This window comes from Osmerus mordax, chromosome 7 (genome assembly GCF_038355195.1).
Source record: "Osmerus mordax isolate fOsmMor3 chromosome 7, fOsmMor3.pri, whole genome shotgun sequence".
Classification (NCBI taxonomy): Eukaryota; Metazoa; Chordata; class Actinopteri; order Osmeriformes; family Osmeridae; genus Osmerus; species Osmerus mordax.
In genome coordinates, this window is record NC_090056.1 from 20,417,520 (window position 1) to 20,435,302 (window position 17,783).

Genomic DNA, 17,783 nt, shown 5'->3' on the forward strand with positions numbered 1-17,783 from the left:
CCAATGAAAACCAGATTACCACATGGTGATGTCATTGTCTAAAATCCCTCCCTCGCTGTGTTTTGTTGGCGTAGTTGGTAGTGTTCGCGCTCGGGGAGTCCGAGGTGGCGGGTTCGATCCCGTCGGCCAAGTGTACATCCCTACACATCTCCTCCTCGCCACTAAGAGGCAGAAGACTCCTCCTCGCCACTAAGAGGCAGAAGACTCACTCCACACCCTCACAGCTCAATCTGCTCAGCCTTACGCAACACCGGAAGTCCTACCCAGAGTTAATTCACCCAGAAGTATTCCAGTTACACCCAGTGATTTATTAGGTCCAGAGGTAGCCCCCTTAGTTCACTAAGTATTATAAACACTTTTTGATCCAGTCACAGGTGGTGTAGTGTTAGAGCCACTGGGCTTCTGAGACAGATTCATCTTAGATGGAGAGAGGGAGAGACAGCGAGGAGAAAGAAAGAGGGAGAGGGATAAAGGAGAGAGTTTAATGCAGTGTGTGGTGATGCCTGGTAGATCTCAAACACAGGCTGTTAGTCCACACACTCCCAGGCCTCGTGTGTATGTAGTAATACACACACACGTTATCAGAACAAGGTGGCACCATCATCTGTGCTTTCTTTTAAAACATTCTGAGGAGGACGGCTGTAATGTCTCCAGGTGTAACAGCTGTTCCAGTCACAGGTCCCCAGGTTTAACAGCCTCCAGGTGAGTTGTCAAATAAATAAAACGTAAAACCTGAACCCTCAAACAACACAACGAAAAAGTCCCCCAAAAAACGGCATGGAGCAGTTCAGTCCTGCTCCCCCAGAGACGGGCGGCGACACAGGTGCATAACCTGCCAGGAGACAATTATGCAAAAAGAAAATCAGCCAATCAGTGTTCAGCTCCAGGTCTCCAGGTGAGGCAGTGCCAGTTAGGGTTCCAGGTCCTGGACCAATGAGACAGAGCGGAAGCAGAGGGCCAGGAAGCCGGTTCCCAGCAGGTCGCCCAGCGCCGTCAGGTAGGGTATAGAGAAGTTGTCTGGGTCTAGGCTCCGCCTCCACATCAGACGCACGATGAGGTCAGCCAGGTACAGCAGGATGCCCACCTGGGAAGGTGATGGACAGCAGAGTCAGCCAATTGCAACAGACTATCCATCATGTGGGGGGGGGCCTTGGTGACAGGGGGGGCGGGCCTTGGTGGCGGGGGGGCGGGCCTTGGTGACGGCGGGGCGGGCCTTAGTGACAGGGGTTTTTCTAGCTCGTTTTTCTAGGGTTGGTTTGATTTATACTCCCTAACCTGCAACAGGGTTGCACATCGGGCTACATTGATGGAGACTGTACTCTTACCCTGCTGTTAGATTTATACTCTTTCCCTACAGCACATGTGGAAGCATGTGAAGAACACAGTGAAGGGGTTGTTTGGTTTGTGCGTCGTACCTGCAGCAGGGCAGCACAGAGGTAGCAGCAGGTGAAGAACACCGAGATGGTCATGTGTCCTCCCTGGAGCAGAGAGATGGCGTAGAGGAACACCAGGTGACCCGGAATCACCAATAGGAAGAGGACACGCGCCGACTTGGAGTTCACACCTGGGCACAGGAAGGTGGTGAAGGGGCCTGTATATTACCTGGTGACAGGTGCTGGATTGGGCCTGTGTATTACCTGGGGACAGGTGCTGGGTTGGGCCTGTATGTTACCTGGTGACAGGTGCTGGATTGGGCCTGTGTATTACCTGGGGACAGGAAGGTGATGAAGGGGCTGGGCCAGTGCTGTCTCATGCTGTAGGGCAGGACTCCAGGTAGACTCCAGTAGTGCAGGTAGGTAGAGATCCGGCTGGCCTGGATAGCTACCAGGTTCCCCCCCACCCCTGGGGAGACAGGGAGAGGGGGGGGGCAGAAGGGGTGAGGAAAGAGTGAGAGAGGGGAGAAGAGGCAGGGATAGAAGGGGGAGACGGTAAGATTTATTTAGAGAAAGGAGGGGTTGAATGAGGGAGGGAGAGAGAAAGACGGAGGGAGAGAGTGAGTGAGTGAGGGAGGGAGAGAGAGAGAGAGAGAGAGAGAGAGAGAGAGAGAGAGAGAGAGAGAGAGAGAGAGAGAGAGAGAGAGAGAGGGAGGGAGAGGGAGGGAGGGAGGGAGGGAGGGAGGGAGGGAGGGAGGGAGGGAGGGAGGGAGGGAGGGAGGGAGGGAGGGAGGGAGGGAGGGAGGGAGGGAGGGAGAGGGAGGGAGAGAGAGAGAGAGGGAGAAAGATGGAGGGAGTAGAACAAGTGCAGAGATACAAATAGAAACAGATGCAAGAGAGAGAGGTGGAAAAAGAGAAGTAGGTTAACTTCTTGAGTATGCTGCCATTAAACCATGTCACACCACGTAGAGTAACGCCTGTTGCTGCCTATAAACACCTCATGCTTATTAAAGAAAACCGAACCAGACACACACAACACCAGTCTCTCTGCCTCCCTCTCCCCCTCCCCCCCCTCACTCCCCCTCTCTCCCCCTCCCCCTCTCTCTGCCTCCCTCTCCCCCTCCCCCCCTCCCCCTCTCTCTGCCTCCCCCTCCCCCAGAAGTCACAGTCATGTGTTTTCAATAAAAAACACACTTAGTAACACACACACCTGCAGAGACAAGTACAAAATACACTGACACAGAACACACTGTGTTAGACATACACACACTAAATCTCAACTGCCACCAAGTGGTTCAGAAACATTTTAAGAACAATTACGTTTCATAATGTTAAGGATTTTTGTTTTGACGTTTTAGACCTCTATTTCAAAAAACAATAACAGAATAAAACTGTATTGATGAAGCACTGATTTCCTTTCACACTCACAACCATATCTAGAAATAGTCATTCAGAAGGGTTAGGTCCTTCACACTTGATATCTGGAATAAGCCCAATCCCCATGCATACCACCCTACAGTAACAACAACTGCTTTTTACTAAATTTTACACACAAAACACAAGTGTCAGGATCCTGCTTAAAGGATGAGCGGAGAGAGAGCTGGCACGCTCACCGTTGATGACCGGGGTGAAGACAGCCATGCCCACAAACTTAGGATCACTCACTGTCTGGTCCAGGATCAGACCTCCAAAACTGCAGAGACAGAGAGCGAGGCAGAGAGAGAGACACACACACACACACAAGGAGATAGAGGTAGAAACAGAGATAGAGAGGCTGTTAACCTCTGTGTCACTGTGTGTATGTTTAGCTATAGTGTTGACAGAGTGTGTCGATGTAGATAGAGTTTATGGGTTTTATGTGACTGTGAGTGTGGGATTGCATGTGTGAATGCATGCATGTCTGCATGTGTGAATGCATGCATGTCTGCATGTACTTACCTGCTGATAGACATGGCCACTATGACAGGCTGCCAGCCTGAACGTAGCACCTCTGTGATCTGAGGGCTGCGCCTGGCCAGCTTTATCCACACAGGGAGCATCGCCAGGAACAGCACACACACCAGGGGAGACAGGTACCACACACCTGGGCACAGACAGGCTGAGTTATACACATACACACACACTAACCTCTACACTGGAACAGTGTAGCTGACACACTAACCTCTACACTGGAACAGTGTAGCTGACACACTAACCTCTATACTGTTCCAGTGTAGCGGACACACTAACCTCTATACTGTTCCAGTGTAGCTGACACACTAACCTCTATACTGTTCCAGTGTAGCTGACACACTAACCTCTACACTGGAACAGTGTAGCTGACACACTAACCTCTACACTGGAACAGTGTAGCTGACACACTAACCTCTACACTGGAACAGTGTAGCTGACACACTAACCTCTATACTGGAACAGTGTGGAGCTGACAGTGGCCAGCAGAGACAGGGTGATGAGGTCACCGAGACTGGCGGCGATGGGCGTGGCCACATTGTCTGGGTTGATGCCCACCTTCCTGGAGCCCAGGATCACACCAATCATCACCAGGCCTGGAGGAGGGGGGGGGGTGTGTACGAGTGTAAGTTCCCAGGTGTGCATCGCTCGTGTGTGACCGCTTGTGAACCTCCTCCGCCCCCCGTACCGAGAGAGAGCGCCGCTACGAAGGCTGTGACGATGCTGCTGGCGCAGAGCACGGCCGCCTGGTCCAGATCCACCCCTCCCCGAGACACCGCCCCCAGCGCCACGGCCGCCAGCGCGGCCAGGAAGCCCACCACCGTGGCCTGGACCTGGATCAGAGCCAGGTTGCTGCTCACCAGAATCCACTGTTGGGCTGGGTCGTCCAGCTGGCCCGTGTTAGACTGGAACACACACACAAGCACACAGAGAGATGGTGACAAAGGAGGATGAGTAGATGGAGGAGAGGAGGAGGGAGAGGAGAAGGGAGAGGAGGAGGGAGAGGAGGAAGGAGAAGAGGAGGGAGAGGAGGAGGGAGAGGAGGAGGGAGAGGAGGAAGGAGAAGAGGAGGGAGAGGAGGAGGGAGAGGAGGAGGGAGAGGAGGGAGAGGAGGACGGAGAGGAGGAAGGAGAGGAGGAGGGAGAGGAGGAGGGAGAGGAGGAGTGACTCACAGCAGTGGAGAGGCGTGCAGCCAGGGTCATCTCCAGGTTCCCCTTCAGCCCCACCAGAGCAGGAACCAGGATGAACACCTCCGTGATCACCCTGAACACCTCCCAGTGCTGGAACACACACACACACACATGCCAAGACACACACAGAAATAGAATTAGAGAGTGTACCTCTCTCCAGCCCTGCTTCTATCCCTCCCTGCCTCTCTCCAGCCCTGCTTCTCTCCGTCCCTGCCTCTCTCCAGCTCTGCCTCTGTCCAGCCCTGCCTCTCTCCAGCCTGTTCAAACACACATTTAGAAATGAACACACAGGGATATTTATAAATCCCTCTCCTTTTCTCTCTCCCTCTCTACTCACAACATAAAAATAGACAGCTGGGTTTAGCATAACCAATATAGGCACTGACACATACATACACACAAACACAATACCCCTCACACACACACACACAACTCAGAAAACACAGCACAGGACGTATGTACTTTTACTGTATCCATGACGATGCCCGCTGACACCATGCCCATGCCACACACTAGGTAGGGCAGCAGCACCTGGGCGGCCACACTCCTGGCGCTCTCCGGCAGGAAGTCGTGCGGGAAGCGTGTCAGCTGACAGGAAACGCCACGTAGCTTCCTCCTCTGGTAGCAGAGCTGTAGCTCCAGATGAGTCACCACCATGGCTAGCAGCTAGCTAGCGATTAATGCTAACTGTAGGACTGCGGTGGCTGATGGCTAAGCTAACAGCTAGCTACTGGCTATTGTAGCAGATAGCTAAGCATGCAGCTAACTTCTGATGCTAAAGATAGGATAACTGCAGCCGATGGCTGGACTAGCAGCTAGTAAACCTCCCCCTGTTTTAACAGGACCTGTCAGAAACACATGACTGAGACCTGCTCTCTGACACAGAGGCTGAGAACAGACCCGACAGGATGGAAAACAAGATGGAAAGAGAGGAGAGGTAGGGATAGAGTTAAAGGGATAGAGAGAGGGGAGGGGGAAAGAGAGAAAGAGAGAGGGGTGTGTGAGAGAGAGAGAGAGAGAGAGAGAGAGAGAGAGAGAGAGAGAGAGAGAGAGAGAGAGAGAGAGAGAGAGAGAGAGAGAGAGAGAGAACACGAAGAAAGAAAACGAGGAAGGAGATGGTGAGGATGCAGAGTGAGAAGGAGAGAGATCTCCCTCCTGGGTCCACCTTCCTGACTCGCTTGAAACCAATTGAATGATTTTCCATCACGATTGGTCCACGTAACCAAGAGACTCCGGTTGTGTGACAGACATGTAAAATGTTTCCTCCACACATCTGTCAGCATCCCACCCTCATCCTACCCTCATCCCACCCTCATCCCAGCCCTCATCCCACCCCTCATCCTCACTATCCCTCAACCTGCCTCCATCCCACATCTTCCATCCCTCATCCTCACACCAATCATCATCATCCCCACTATCCTTCATCTTACATCATCCCCACTCCATCCTTCACAGTCCATTTGTCATCCTCTCTCTATTCCTCACCCTCGCTCCTCTCCTCACCTGTCCCACCCCCCAGCAGACTCACCTGCACACTGTCCAGCACCATGCCCGCCATCACCATGCCCATCCCAGCCAGCAGGTAGGGGAACACCACCTGCAGGCAGATCGCTACTGAGGACTCCTCCGCTGGCTTCGCCTCCTCCTTCACTGGCTTCCTGGAGGCCGGAGCCGGGACCAGGGGCACCGGTAGATCCTCCTGCCCATCGAAGGAGCCCCCGAGGCGGTCAAGAGACCCACTGGCATGCCCTTTGCCCTTCTTGGATTTGGATTTCTTGGAGGATTTCTTCCTCTGGCGAGGCTGCTCCTCTGGTGGCATGGTGGGCTTCCCGAGGATGGTCTGTCTGAAGAGGAGACCAGGCAATGTGCTCAAGTGATTAAATAAATATAAATATGGTCAACTGATCAAGATGGCATTTGCTGTTCGGTACACTCAACTGATAAATACTTGTAGAACTGATCAATACTTATATATACTGATAAAAACACTCAACTGGTCAAATTACGTTAACGCTTCACTGATCAGTATGTGTTAATAAGGTAATCCGATCCGACTGACAAATATGCATGTTCAACTGATTGCAGAGAGCACAAATACATCATTACTGTAGGCCTAATGTGTGGTATCAGTACTTTGTTCACTGTTTATTTGTATGACAACTTTTTAAAATGTTTTACACAAATATCTATAGGCTACTTTCTACTTCTTACATTTTCAAAGCAGGCTTGTTACTTAGTGGCATGATCAACACAATTTATTGTCATTGCGTGACTTTTTTTCATTTCCAGGTAACATTGTACAGTTCAATACATGTAATATTGCCATGCATGATGGCACCAAACTTTAGCTAGATGTTCGCGACCAGACTAGCTTGATTCTTACAAGTGTTAAAACGCACTCTCATAATCAGGGTTCGAATTATGGGAGGGGCTTGACCCCCCTAATTAAGACTTGGACCCCCCCAAAAGAGGTAAAACAACCGGTTGGGGGGGTCAATACATTTATATATTGTTCTTATCTGTAATCCTGAACTACTTTACGCCCTGGAGAAGAAGTTGACCACCCGGATTATCATTGTATAATTCGCACTCTGGTTAGCATGTGTGTTTTGGATGAAATGACCAAAGGGGTTAGCATGTGTGTTTTGGGGTAAATTACCAGAAGGGTTAGCATGTGTTTTTCGGATAAAATGACCAAAGGGTTTAGTATGTGTGTTTTGGATAAAATGACCAAAGGGGTTAGCATGTGTGTTTTGGATGAAATGACCAAAGGGGTTAGCATGTGTGTTTTGGGGTAAATTACCAAAGGGGTTAGCATGTGTGTTTCGGATGAAATGACCAAAGGGGTGAGCTTGTGTGTTTTGGGGTAAATTACCAAAGGGGTTAGCATGTGTGTTTTGGATAAAATGACCAAAGGGGTTAGCATGTGTGTCTTGGATGAAATGACCAAAGGGGTGAGCTTGTGTGTTTTGGGGTAAATTACCAAAGGGGTTAGCATGTGTTTTCGATGAAATGACCAAAGAGGTTAGTATGTGTGTCTTGGGTGAAATGACCAAAGGGGTTAGCATGTGTGTTTCAGATTAAATGACCAAAGAGATTAGTATGTGTGTTTTGGATGAAATGACCAAAGGGGTTAGCATGTGTGTTTTGGGGTAAATTACCAAAGGGGTTAGCACGTGTGTTTTTGATGAAATGACCAAAGGGGTTAGCATGTGTGTTTTGGATGAAATGACCAAAGGGGTTAGCATGTGTGTTTTGGATGAAATGACCAAAGGGGTTAGCATGTGTGTTTTGGATGAAATGACCAAAGGGGTTAGCATGTGTGTTTTGGGGTAAATTACCAAAGGGGTTAGCATGTGTGTTTCGGATGAAATGACCAAAGGGATTAGTATGTGTTTTTTGGATAAAATTACCAAAGGGGTGAGCATGTGTGTTTTGGGGTAAATTACCAAAGGGGTTAGCATGTGTGTTTTGGATAAAATGACCAAAGGGGTTAGCATGTGTGTCTTGGATGAAATGACCAAAGGGGTGAGCTTGTGTGTTTTGGGGTAAATTACCAAAGGGGTTAGCATGTGTTTTCGATGAAATGACCAAAGAGGTTAGTATGTGTGTCTTGGGTGAAATGACCAAAGGGGTTAGCATGTGTGTTTCGGATGAAATGACCAAAGGGGTGAGCTTGTGTGTTTTGGGGTAAATTACCAAAGGGGTTAGCATGTGTGTTTTGGATAAAATGACCAAAGGGGTTAGCATGTGTGTCTTGGATGAAATGACCAAAGGGGTGAGCTTGTGTGTTTTGGGGTAAATTACCAAAGGGGTTAGCATGTGTGTTTCAGATTAAATGACCAAAGAGATTAGTATGTGTGTTTTGGATGAAATGACCAAAGGGGTTAGCATGTGTGTTTCAGATTAAATGACCAAAGAGATTAGTATGTGTGTTTTGGATGAAATGACCAAAGGGGTTAGCATGTGTGTTTTGGGGTAAATTACCAAAGGGGTTAGCATGTGTGTTTCAGATTAAATGACCAAAGAGATTAGTATGTGTGTTTTGGATGAAATGACCAAAGGGGTTAGCATGTGTGTTTCAGATTAAATGACCAAAGAGATTAGTATGTGTGTTTTGGATGAAATGACCAAAGGGGTTAGCATGTGTGTTTCAGATTAAATGACCAAAGAGATTAGTATGTGTGTTTTGGATGAAATGACCAAAGGGGTTAGCATGTGTGTTTTGGATGAAATGACCAAAGGGGTTAGCATGTATGTTTTGGATGAAATGACCAAAGGGGTGAGCTGGTGTGTTTTCGATGAAATGACCAAAGGGGTTAGCATGTGTGTTTTGGATAAAATGACCAAAGGGGTGAGCATGTGTGTTTTGGGGTAAATTACCAAAGGGGTTAGCATGTGTGTTTTGGGGGTAAATTACCAAAGGGGTTAGCATGTGTGTTTCGGATGAAATGACCAAAGGGATTAGTATGTGTTTTTTGGATAAAATGACCAAAGGGGTGAGCATGTGTGTTTTGGGGTAAATTACCAAAGGGGTTAGCATGTGTGTTTTGGATGAAATGACCAAAGGGGTTAGCATGTGTGTTTTGGATGAAATGACCAAAGGGGTTAGCATGTGTGTTTTGGATGAAATGACCAAAGGGGTTAGCATGTATGTTTTGGATGAAATGACCAAAGGGGTTAGCATGTGTGTTTTGGATAAAATGACCAAAGGGGTTAGCATGTGTGTTTTGGATGAAATGACCAAAGGGGTTAGCATGTGTGTTTCGGATGAAATGACCAAAGGGATTAGCAAGTGTGTTTTGGATAAAATGACCAAAGGGGTTAGCAAGTGTGTTTTGGATGAAATGACCAAAGGGGTTAGCATGTATGTTTTGGATGAAATGACCAAAGGGGTTAGCATGTGTGTTTTGGATAAAATGACCAAAGGGGTTAGCATGTGTGTTTTGGATGAAATGACCAAAGGGGTTAGCATGTGTGTTTTGGATGAAATGACCAAAGGGATTAGCAAGTGTGTTTTGGATAAAATGACCAAAGGGGTTAGCATGTGTGTTTTGGGGTCAATGACCACAGGGGTTAGCAAGTGTGTTTTGGATGAAATGACCAAAGGGGTGAGCTTGTGTGTTTTGGGATAAATTGCCAAAGGGGTTAGCATGTGTTTTCGATGAAATTACCAAAGGGGTTAGTATGTGTGTTTTGGGGTAAATTACCAAAGGGGTTAGCATGTGTGTTTTTGATAAAATGACCAAAGGGTTTAGCATGTGTGTTTTGGATGAAATGACCAAAGGGGTTAGCATGTGTTTCGGATGAAATGACCAAAGGGATTAGTATGTGTGTTTTGGATAAAATGACCAAAGGGGTTAGCATGTGTGTTTTGGGGTCAATGACCAAAGGGGTTAGCATGTGTGTTTTGGATGAAATGACCAAAGGGGTGAGCTTGTGTGTTTCGGGGTAAATTACCAAAGGGGTTAGCATGTGTGTTTTGGGGTAAATGACCAAAGGGGTTAGCATGTGTGTTTTGGATAAAATGACCAAAGGGGTTAGCATGTGTGTCTTGGGTGAAATTACCAAAGGGGTTAGCATGTGTGTTTTCGATGAAATGACCAAACGGGTTAGCATGTGTGTTTTGGGGTCAATGACCAAAGGAGTTAGTATGTGTGTTTTGGATAAAATGACCAAAGGGGTTAGCATGTGTGTTTTGGGGTCAATGACCAAAGGGGTTAGCATGTGTGTTTTGGATGAAATGACCAAAGGGGTGAGCATGTGTGTTTTGGGGTAAATGACCAAAGGGGTTAGCATGTGTGTTTTGGGGTAAATGACCAAAGGGGTTAGCATGTGTGTTTTGGGGTAAATGACCAAAGGGGTTAGCATGTGTGTTTTGGATAAAATAACCAAAGGGGTTAGCATGTGTGTCTTGGGTGAAATTACCAAAGGGGTTAGCAAGTGTGTTTTGGATGAAATGACCAAAGGGGTTAGCATGTGTGTTTTGGGGTAAATGACCAAAGGGGTTAGCATGTGTGTTTTGGGTGAAATGACCAAAGGGGTGAGCATGTGTGTTTTTGATGAAATGACCAAAGGGGTTAGCAAGTGTGTTTTGGATGAAATGAGCAAAGGGGTTAGCATGTGTGTTTTGGGGTAAATGACCAAAGGGGTTAGCATGTGTGTTTTGGGGTCAATGACCAAAGGGGTTAGCATGTGTGTTTTGGATGAAATTATCAAAGTGGTTAGCTTGTGTGTTTTGGGGGAAATTACCAAAGGGGGGTTAGCATGTGTTTTGGATAAAATGACCAAAGGGGTTAGCACGTGTGTTTCGGATGAAATGACCAAAAGGGTTAGCAATGTGTGTTTTGGATAAAATGACCAAAGGGGTTATTAGGTTTGAAATAGTCGGGGGGTCGACACATCTTTATATCGTTCTTACCTGTAATCGTAAGAATTTGCCTACTTTACACCCTGGAGAAGAAGTTGACCCCCCGATTATCATTGTAGAATTCGCACTCTGCTCATAATCACACCCACACCACGCACTACAAACTTTCAATGAAATCCGTGGCTCATCATTCATTTACACCGCTATTGCAGAAGCAGCACTCACTTGAAGTGAGTCCGCAAGTCTTGGCTAGACATCATTTAATTCAGTTTGAACAGTTACAACCCGGAGAACTTCTTGCGGCTAAATGAGCTAAACGCAACAGCTACCTTTCATAAATCGAAGTGTAGCCGGACAGCACAGTGTGTGGGCCGCCATGTCTACGCAAGCAATAATTAATTGTGCTACGGTTACGTTGCAATAGGTGTGTTCGACTTCATGCAGCACCGGCGGCGCCGACAGCCGGCTGCAGCCCGCTGCCTTGAAGCTGAGAATGCCATTGGCTGCTTTAAGTCAGCCGGGCTGCAGGCGGCTGCAGGCGACGCCGGCGCTGCAGTAAGTCGAACGCACCTATTCGCTGCGTCTAGATAATCATCTGATTGGCTCGAAATTGGAGTTGCACCTTTAACCCCGCCCCCAGAGAAAGTGAACAGTTACGAACATATCGATCTGAACGACGTCAACCGGAGAGAACTTGAAAGAGCCGTTATTGATCATACAAAACACACATTATGTTACGGCGAGTAGCCTACAAACTTACAAATGTTTTCCTACCTTTGTGTGTCTCCCAGTTTCAACCATCAAGCTCATCTTTCATATCGTTCTTACAGCAGAAATCAAACCACAGTGTCGACTTAAACTACTGCATTCTATTCTAAAGCAACAGTCATAGTTAACTTCGTAATAATAAATCGTTTAATCGCCAATTTTCAATTTCAACGAGTTCGAGCAGTAATGTTTGCTCGCGCGTGACAGCCGATTTGTTTGAGTGAAGATCCAGACCAACATTGAACAATTCCTCCCACACCCATCTCTACCTTCCCAAACAACAGCGACAGCGTCTGCACTGTTGATCTCCAGACTGTTGTCCCTTACCTGTTGTCTGTGGTGCTCGTGAAGCCCCGTTAGTGAGTTCGAGTGTGTGGTGATGTTCTGAAACCGTCTGAGAATAGATCTTCTATGAAGATGTGGGGGGATGTAGGAGAAGGGTGTGTGTGTGTGTGTGTGTGTTGGGGGGGGGGGGGTGCTGTCTTAGATTTCAGCCTGCTTGGCAAATTAGGATACCGCCCCCCCTCCCCCTCTCCTTACTCTCCTTCCGAGGATGGTGACACACACACACTATCCATTGACACACACACCCACACACACAGCACTGTCAGTATCTCAAACTCCTCAGAATAGCCTGGCAAGGCGTGCCTGCTGTTTGGCTTGTCAGAGTATGTGTCAGCAATGAGTGTGTGACTGCTGTGTGACTGTGTGTGTGTGTGTGTGTGTGACACTGTGTGTGACTGTGTATGACGTGTGACTGTGTGACTGTGTGTGTGTGTGACACTGTGTGTGACTGTGTATGACGTGTGACTGTTTGTGTGTGTGTGACTGTGTGTGTCTGTGTGTGTGTGACTGTGTGTGGCAGTGTGTGACTGTGTGTGTGACTGTGTATGTTGTGTGTGTGACAGTGTGTGCCTGTGTGTGTGTGTGACTGTGTATGACATGTGACTGTCTGTGTGTGTGTGACTGTGTGTGACTGTGTGTGTGACAGTGTGTGACTGTGTGTGTGTGACTGTGTATGTGTGTGTGTGTGTGTTTGTTTGCCTGTCAGTGCAACATTTCACCACCAAGGGGCAGCAAGGTGACACAGTGATAACACATTCTTCATTCATTTCTCTTTATATCAATTTATTTGACTACTAAAGCTTACTAATATAGTTTAGTCATGCCAGACTGGAGAACACTGAGCCAGAGACACATCACCAAGTTCACCGTTTCAACCACGACCCTCAGTGGTACATGAACCCATGCACACACTCACACACATGTGCACACACCCACAGACACACCCACAGACACACACAGTCACACACAGTCACACACATTTGAGGAAGCTAGCTGCTCTCTCTTGTCAAAGTGCCCTGGAGAAACAATGGCTCTTCACTTTTAAGTTGCTATGGTGACACCCCCCCCCCCCCCCCACACACACACACACACACACAGACTCACACACACAGCCCCTCTCAGCAGCGTCAATCCCCAGAGATTACACCGTTTATTTAGAGATCAGATTTAATCCCAACCCCAGCAAGGTGTTTCGGATTGAAAAGGACAATACGTCTACATCTCAGAGAGAGTCTGCAGAGCTGGCAGTCTGCAGGCTGGAAGTCTGCAGGGTTGGCAGTCTGCAGGCTGGCAGAAGATCAGGATCTCTCAGTGGTTGAAACACCACTGATCTCTCAGGAGTGTTTCAGTGGTTGAAACACCACTGATCTCTCAGGAGTGTTTCAGTGGTTGAAACACACACTGATCTCTCAGGAGTGTTTCAGTGGTTACACAGTCTGTCTGAAGGTAGAGAGAGAGAGGAGTAAGTTGTTGTTTCTGTGTGAGGGTGTTTGTGGAGTGTGTACTGTGTTTGTGTGTAGACACACACACTTACATAACTCTGCACAGAGAGTGTGAGCTGGAGTTTCTTTAGAGGTTCTTCAATGAGACATCAAACACAGTTGAGTGTTGTCCTCACCTCTGTGAATGTGTTCATAGATAGTTCTCTCTCTCTCTCTCTCTCTCTCTCTCTCTCTCTCTCTCTCTCTCTCTCTCTCTCTCTCTCTCTCTCTCTGTCTCTCTCTGTCTCTCTCTGTCTCTCCTCTCTGTCTCTCTCTCTGTCTCTCTCTCTGTCTCTTCTCTCTCTCTCTCTGTCTCTCTGTCTCTCTCTCTCTTTCTACCCTCACACCCCCTCTCTCACTCTTGTTCCCCTCTGTGCAGCGTGATGGAAAGTCTCAGGACTATAAAATAAAACATCCGTCTACCTGCTTGCTTGCCTGCCTGCCTGCTCTTTCTGTCTGTCTGTCAGCCTCTCTGTCTGCCAGTCTGCCTGTATGCCTCTCTGTCAGTCTGCCTGTCTGCCTGTCTGCCTGTCTGTTTTGTCTGTCTGTCTGTCTGTCCTACTTGTCTGCCTCTCTGTCTGTCTGTCTGTATGCCTCTCTGCCTGTCTGTCTGTATGCCTCTCTGCTGTCTGCCTGTCTGCCTGGTCTGCCTGTCTGCCTGTCTGCCCTGGTCTAGCCTGTCTGCCTGTCTGTCTGTCGGTCCTTCTTGAAGCACCTGTCACCTGCACCATCACCAGGCTTCACGTTCCCTTCCATCTCCTTCTTTCTCTCTATCCTCCATTCCTGCTCTCTCTAACTCTACCTTCTCCTATTCCTTCTTCCATTCCAACTCCAACAGAATGTTTCATCGCTCACAATTCCACTCACACCACTCAAACACACTCACACACTCAAACACACTCACACATTCAAACACACTCACACACTCAAACACACTCACACACTCAAACACACTCACTCACTCACTCACTCAAACACACTCACACACCAGTACACATAAATACCGACAAACCACTGACACATTTCAAAATGTGTTTTTTTTCTCCCTCACTTTTTAAATCACATTCACAGTGATACAAACACACTCTCTTCTTTCTCCCCACACACACACACACACGCACAAACTGTCTCTCTCTCTCTCCACACACACAGCTCCCCCCTTCAGAGAGACACATCATGTAAATCAAACGTTGTGATTGATGACCGTCTCGTCTTACACCGATGCTCCATATGCTGTCGCTTCTCCTCCTCCACTCATCTTTTATCCCCTCGCTCACCCCTCCTTCAGTCCTCTAATCTCCTCCCCAAAACACACTCCCAAACCTCCTCCACCCTCCTCCACCCTCCTCCCCCCCTCCTACACCCTATACTCCATGACTTCCAGTGGCCTGTTTTTCTGCTCCCTCCTCCTCTCTCCTCTCTCTCCTCTTCTCTCTCTCTCTCTCCTCTTCTCCTTTCCTCTTCTCTCTCTCTCTCTCTCCTCTCCTCTCCTCTCTCTTCTCTTCTCTTCTCTTCTCTCTCTCTCCTCTCCTCTCCTCTCCTCTCCTCTCCTCTCCTCGTCCCTCTCCTCTCCTCTCCTCTCCCTCCTCTACTCTACTCTTCCCTTTCTCCTCTTCTCTTCTCTCCTCTTCTCTCCTCTTCTCTCTCTCCTCTCCTCTCTCTCTCTTCTCTTCTCTTCTTCTCTACTTCTCCTCTTCTCCTCTTCTCTCTCTCTCTCTCTCCTCTTCTCCTCTTCTCCTTTCTCCTCTCCTCTCCTCCTCTTCTCTCTCTTCTCTTCTCTACTCTCCTCTTCTCCTTTCTCCTCTTCTCTTCTCTCCTCTTCTCCCCTCTTCTCTCCTCTCCTCTCCTCTCCTGTCCTCTTCTCCTTTCTCCTCTTCTCTCCTCTCCTCTTCTCTCCTCTTCTCTTTTCTCCTCTCCTCCTCCTCCTTCTCTCCTCTTCTCTCCTTTTCTCTCTTCATCATCCATCTCCCTCTTTTTTCCTGCTCTGATCTCCTAAACAGACAGAGATGATCTGCAGTAGTGTTCCCTGAAGAGGATTAGGTTTTCTTTTCATCTCACGATGTTTAACAGACTAACAGATGAGTGGGAGAGCATTTGACTGCAGATCAAGAGATCGCAGGTTCGATTCCTCTCTGCTGGGAGTCAGGTGGCTGAGCGGTTAGTGAATCGGGCTAGTACTGTAATCTGAAGGTTGCTAGTTCGATTCCCGGCCGTGCCCAATGACATTGTATCCTTGGGCAAGGCACTTCACCATACTTGCGTTGGGGGAATGTCCCTGTACTTACTGTAATTCGCTCTGGATAAGAGCGTCTGCTAAATGACTAAATGTAAATGTAATGCATGTTGCTCTGGATGAAAGTGTGGCTGAATGACTGCAGTATGATAGTACTGGATACAGAACGACATGGTTGTCCAGTCTATCTGACTGTTTATTAAGCAAACAGTCATCTGCAAATACTTATGTAATAAGTACGCACACATACGCTCATCCATGCTCACACACGCACACACACACATGGCCACACGCACACACGCACGCACTCTCATGCATGCTCACACACGCACACACACATGCATGCACACACACACGCACAAACACACACGCACACACACACATGGCCAGGGAGATCAGAAGGACCAGAAAGACAACTATAACGTCATGGCTCTGCTGAAAATGATCGTTATATCACTCTATAAAGGATCCAGGTGGTTTCCACAAAAGATCCTGTATGTGTGTGTGTCAGAATGTGTGTGTTACTTATGACCTTATTATGTTGTCGTCGTCGTCCCCCTCCCCCCCCCCCCCCCCCCCCCACACACACACACACACACACACACACACACCACCAACCATAGGAACAGAGTCCCAGACAGAGACAGGGATCACATTAAGCAGGACACAGAAGGATGACAGCTTCTGGAAAGCACATTTCTGGGCCTGTGAGTCGTTACATAACTGTGTATATGAGGCTCTTTGTGCATTGTTCAATATTCACTTCATATGTGCGGTTCATTGTTGGGGGGGATGTGTGTATGTGTGTCTGGATGTGTGGGGTATACGGTTTGCACAGTTACACACACTCACACATGCATACACATTTATTTCTTTACTATCTTAATTCTTTTTTCTTTTTCTCCATTCTCTTGTTCTCTCCATGAGCATAAAACAAGCAGTGTTTTCATTACAGTAAGCCCTGAACTATGACAGGGAGGAGCAGAGGGGGAGAGGAGGAGAGGAGGAGGAGAGGGGGAGAGGAGAGGGGGGGGGAGGATGAGGAGAGGAGGAGAGGGGGAGAGGAGAAGAGGGGGAGATGGAGGAGAGGAGGAGAGGGGCAGAGTTTGTGTGTTTGCATGTGTGAGTGTATGTACAGTATATGCTTGCATATGTGTATGTGTGAGGGCATGTGTGTGCGTGTGTGTGTGTTTATGTGTGTGTGTGTAAGAGTGTTCCAGGACCTTAGTGTGCTGGAGTTGTTGCCAGCAGTAATGAACTTGACATTAACTTCATCAGCTAACAGACCACCTGCTGGCAGGGTACAAACCTACACACACACACACACGCACACACACACACACACAAACACCCCCCCCCACACACACACATGCACACAAACACCCCCCCACACACACACACGCACACACACACACACAAACACCCCCCCCCCACACACACACACACACAGACACACCAACACCCCTCCCACACACACACACACACACACACCCACACACACATATGCACACACACCAGGATATCTTGCCTCATGTAGGTTTCAAATGTGAAGATCCAGTAAATATAGATATCAATATAAAAAATATATATGTGAGAGAGGAGAGGCAAGATGCCAGGTGAGCCCCAGCTGAGAGGGTGTGTGTGTGTGTGTGTATATGTGTGTTTGTGTGTGTGTGTGTGTGTGTGTGTGTGAGAGAGAGAGAGAGGAATGCTATGGTTGTTTTAGAAGAACAATGGGCTTGGCATCTCTCTCTCCTCTCTTTCCTTTCTTTCTCCTTCTCTCTCCTCTCTACCTTTTCTCTACCGCCTCTCTATCTCTCCCTCCTCTCTTTCCTCTCTCATGTCTCACTCAATTCAATTCAGTTTAATTCAAACTTCAAAAACACTCTTTAGTGTCATAGATACTGCATGGAAGTCCACAGTAAAGGGAACACAGGTAATTATCATTACAGGCAGTTGATCAGCAATCACAAATCAAACATCCATGCAATTATTTCAGTATCATTGCTACTTCTCTCTCTCTCTCCCTTTCTTTCTTTCCTCTTCTTTCTTTCTTTCTTTCTTTCTTTTGTC

The 17,783-nt window shown here is 47.9% G+C and overlaps 1 protein-coding gene across 2 annotated transcripts; it reads right to left on the reverse strand.

The window, feature by feature from the left end:
- Positions 1 to 468: 468 nt before the first annotated feature.
- LOC136945574 (solute carrier family 41 member 1) lies at positions 469 to 12,037 on the reverse strand. 2 transcript variants are annotated; one of them, XM_067239478.1, is made up of 10 exons: positions 11,979 to 12,037; positions 6,042 to 6,357; positions 4,496 to 4,603; positions 4,012 to 4,228; positions 3,773 to 3,919; positions 3,312 to 3,456; positions 2,987 to 3,066; positions 1,708 to 1,842; positions 1,416 to 1,564; positions 469 to 1,084 (listed from the first exon to the last, which is right to left on the reverse strand). In XM_067239478.1, the coding sequence occupies exons 2-10, from the start codon at positions 6,330 to 6,332 to the stop codon at positions 911 to 913; spliced, it is 1,446 nt and encodes a 481-aa protein (XP_067095579.1). In that variant the 5' UTR covers positions 6,333 to 6,357; positions 11,979 to 12,037; the 3' UTR covers positions 469 to 910. The 2 variants fall into 2 exon arrangements, with proteins under 2 accessions (XP_067095579.1, XP_067095580.1); XM_067239479.1 differs by lacking the exon at positions 11,979 to 12,037 and adding an exon at positions 11,658 to 11,894.
- Between the last annotated feature and the right edge of the window lie 5,746 nt (positions 12,038 to 17,783).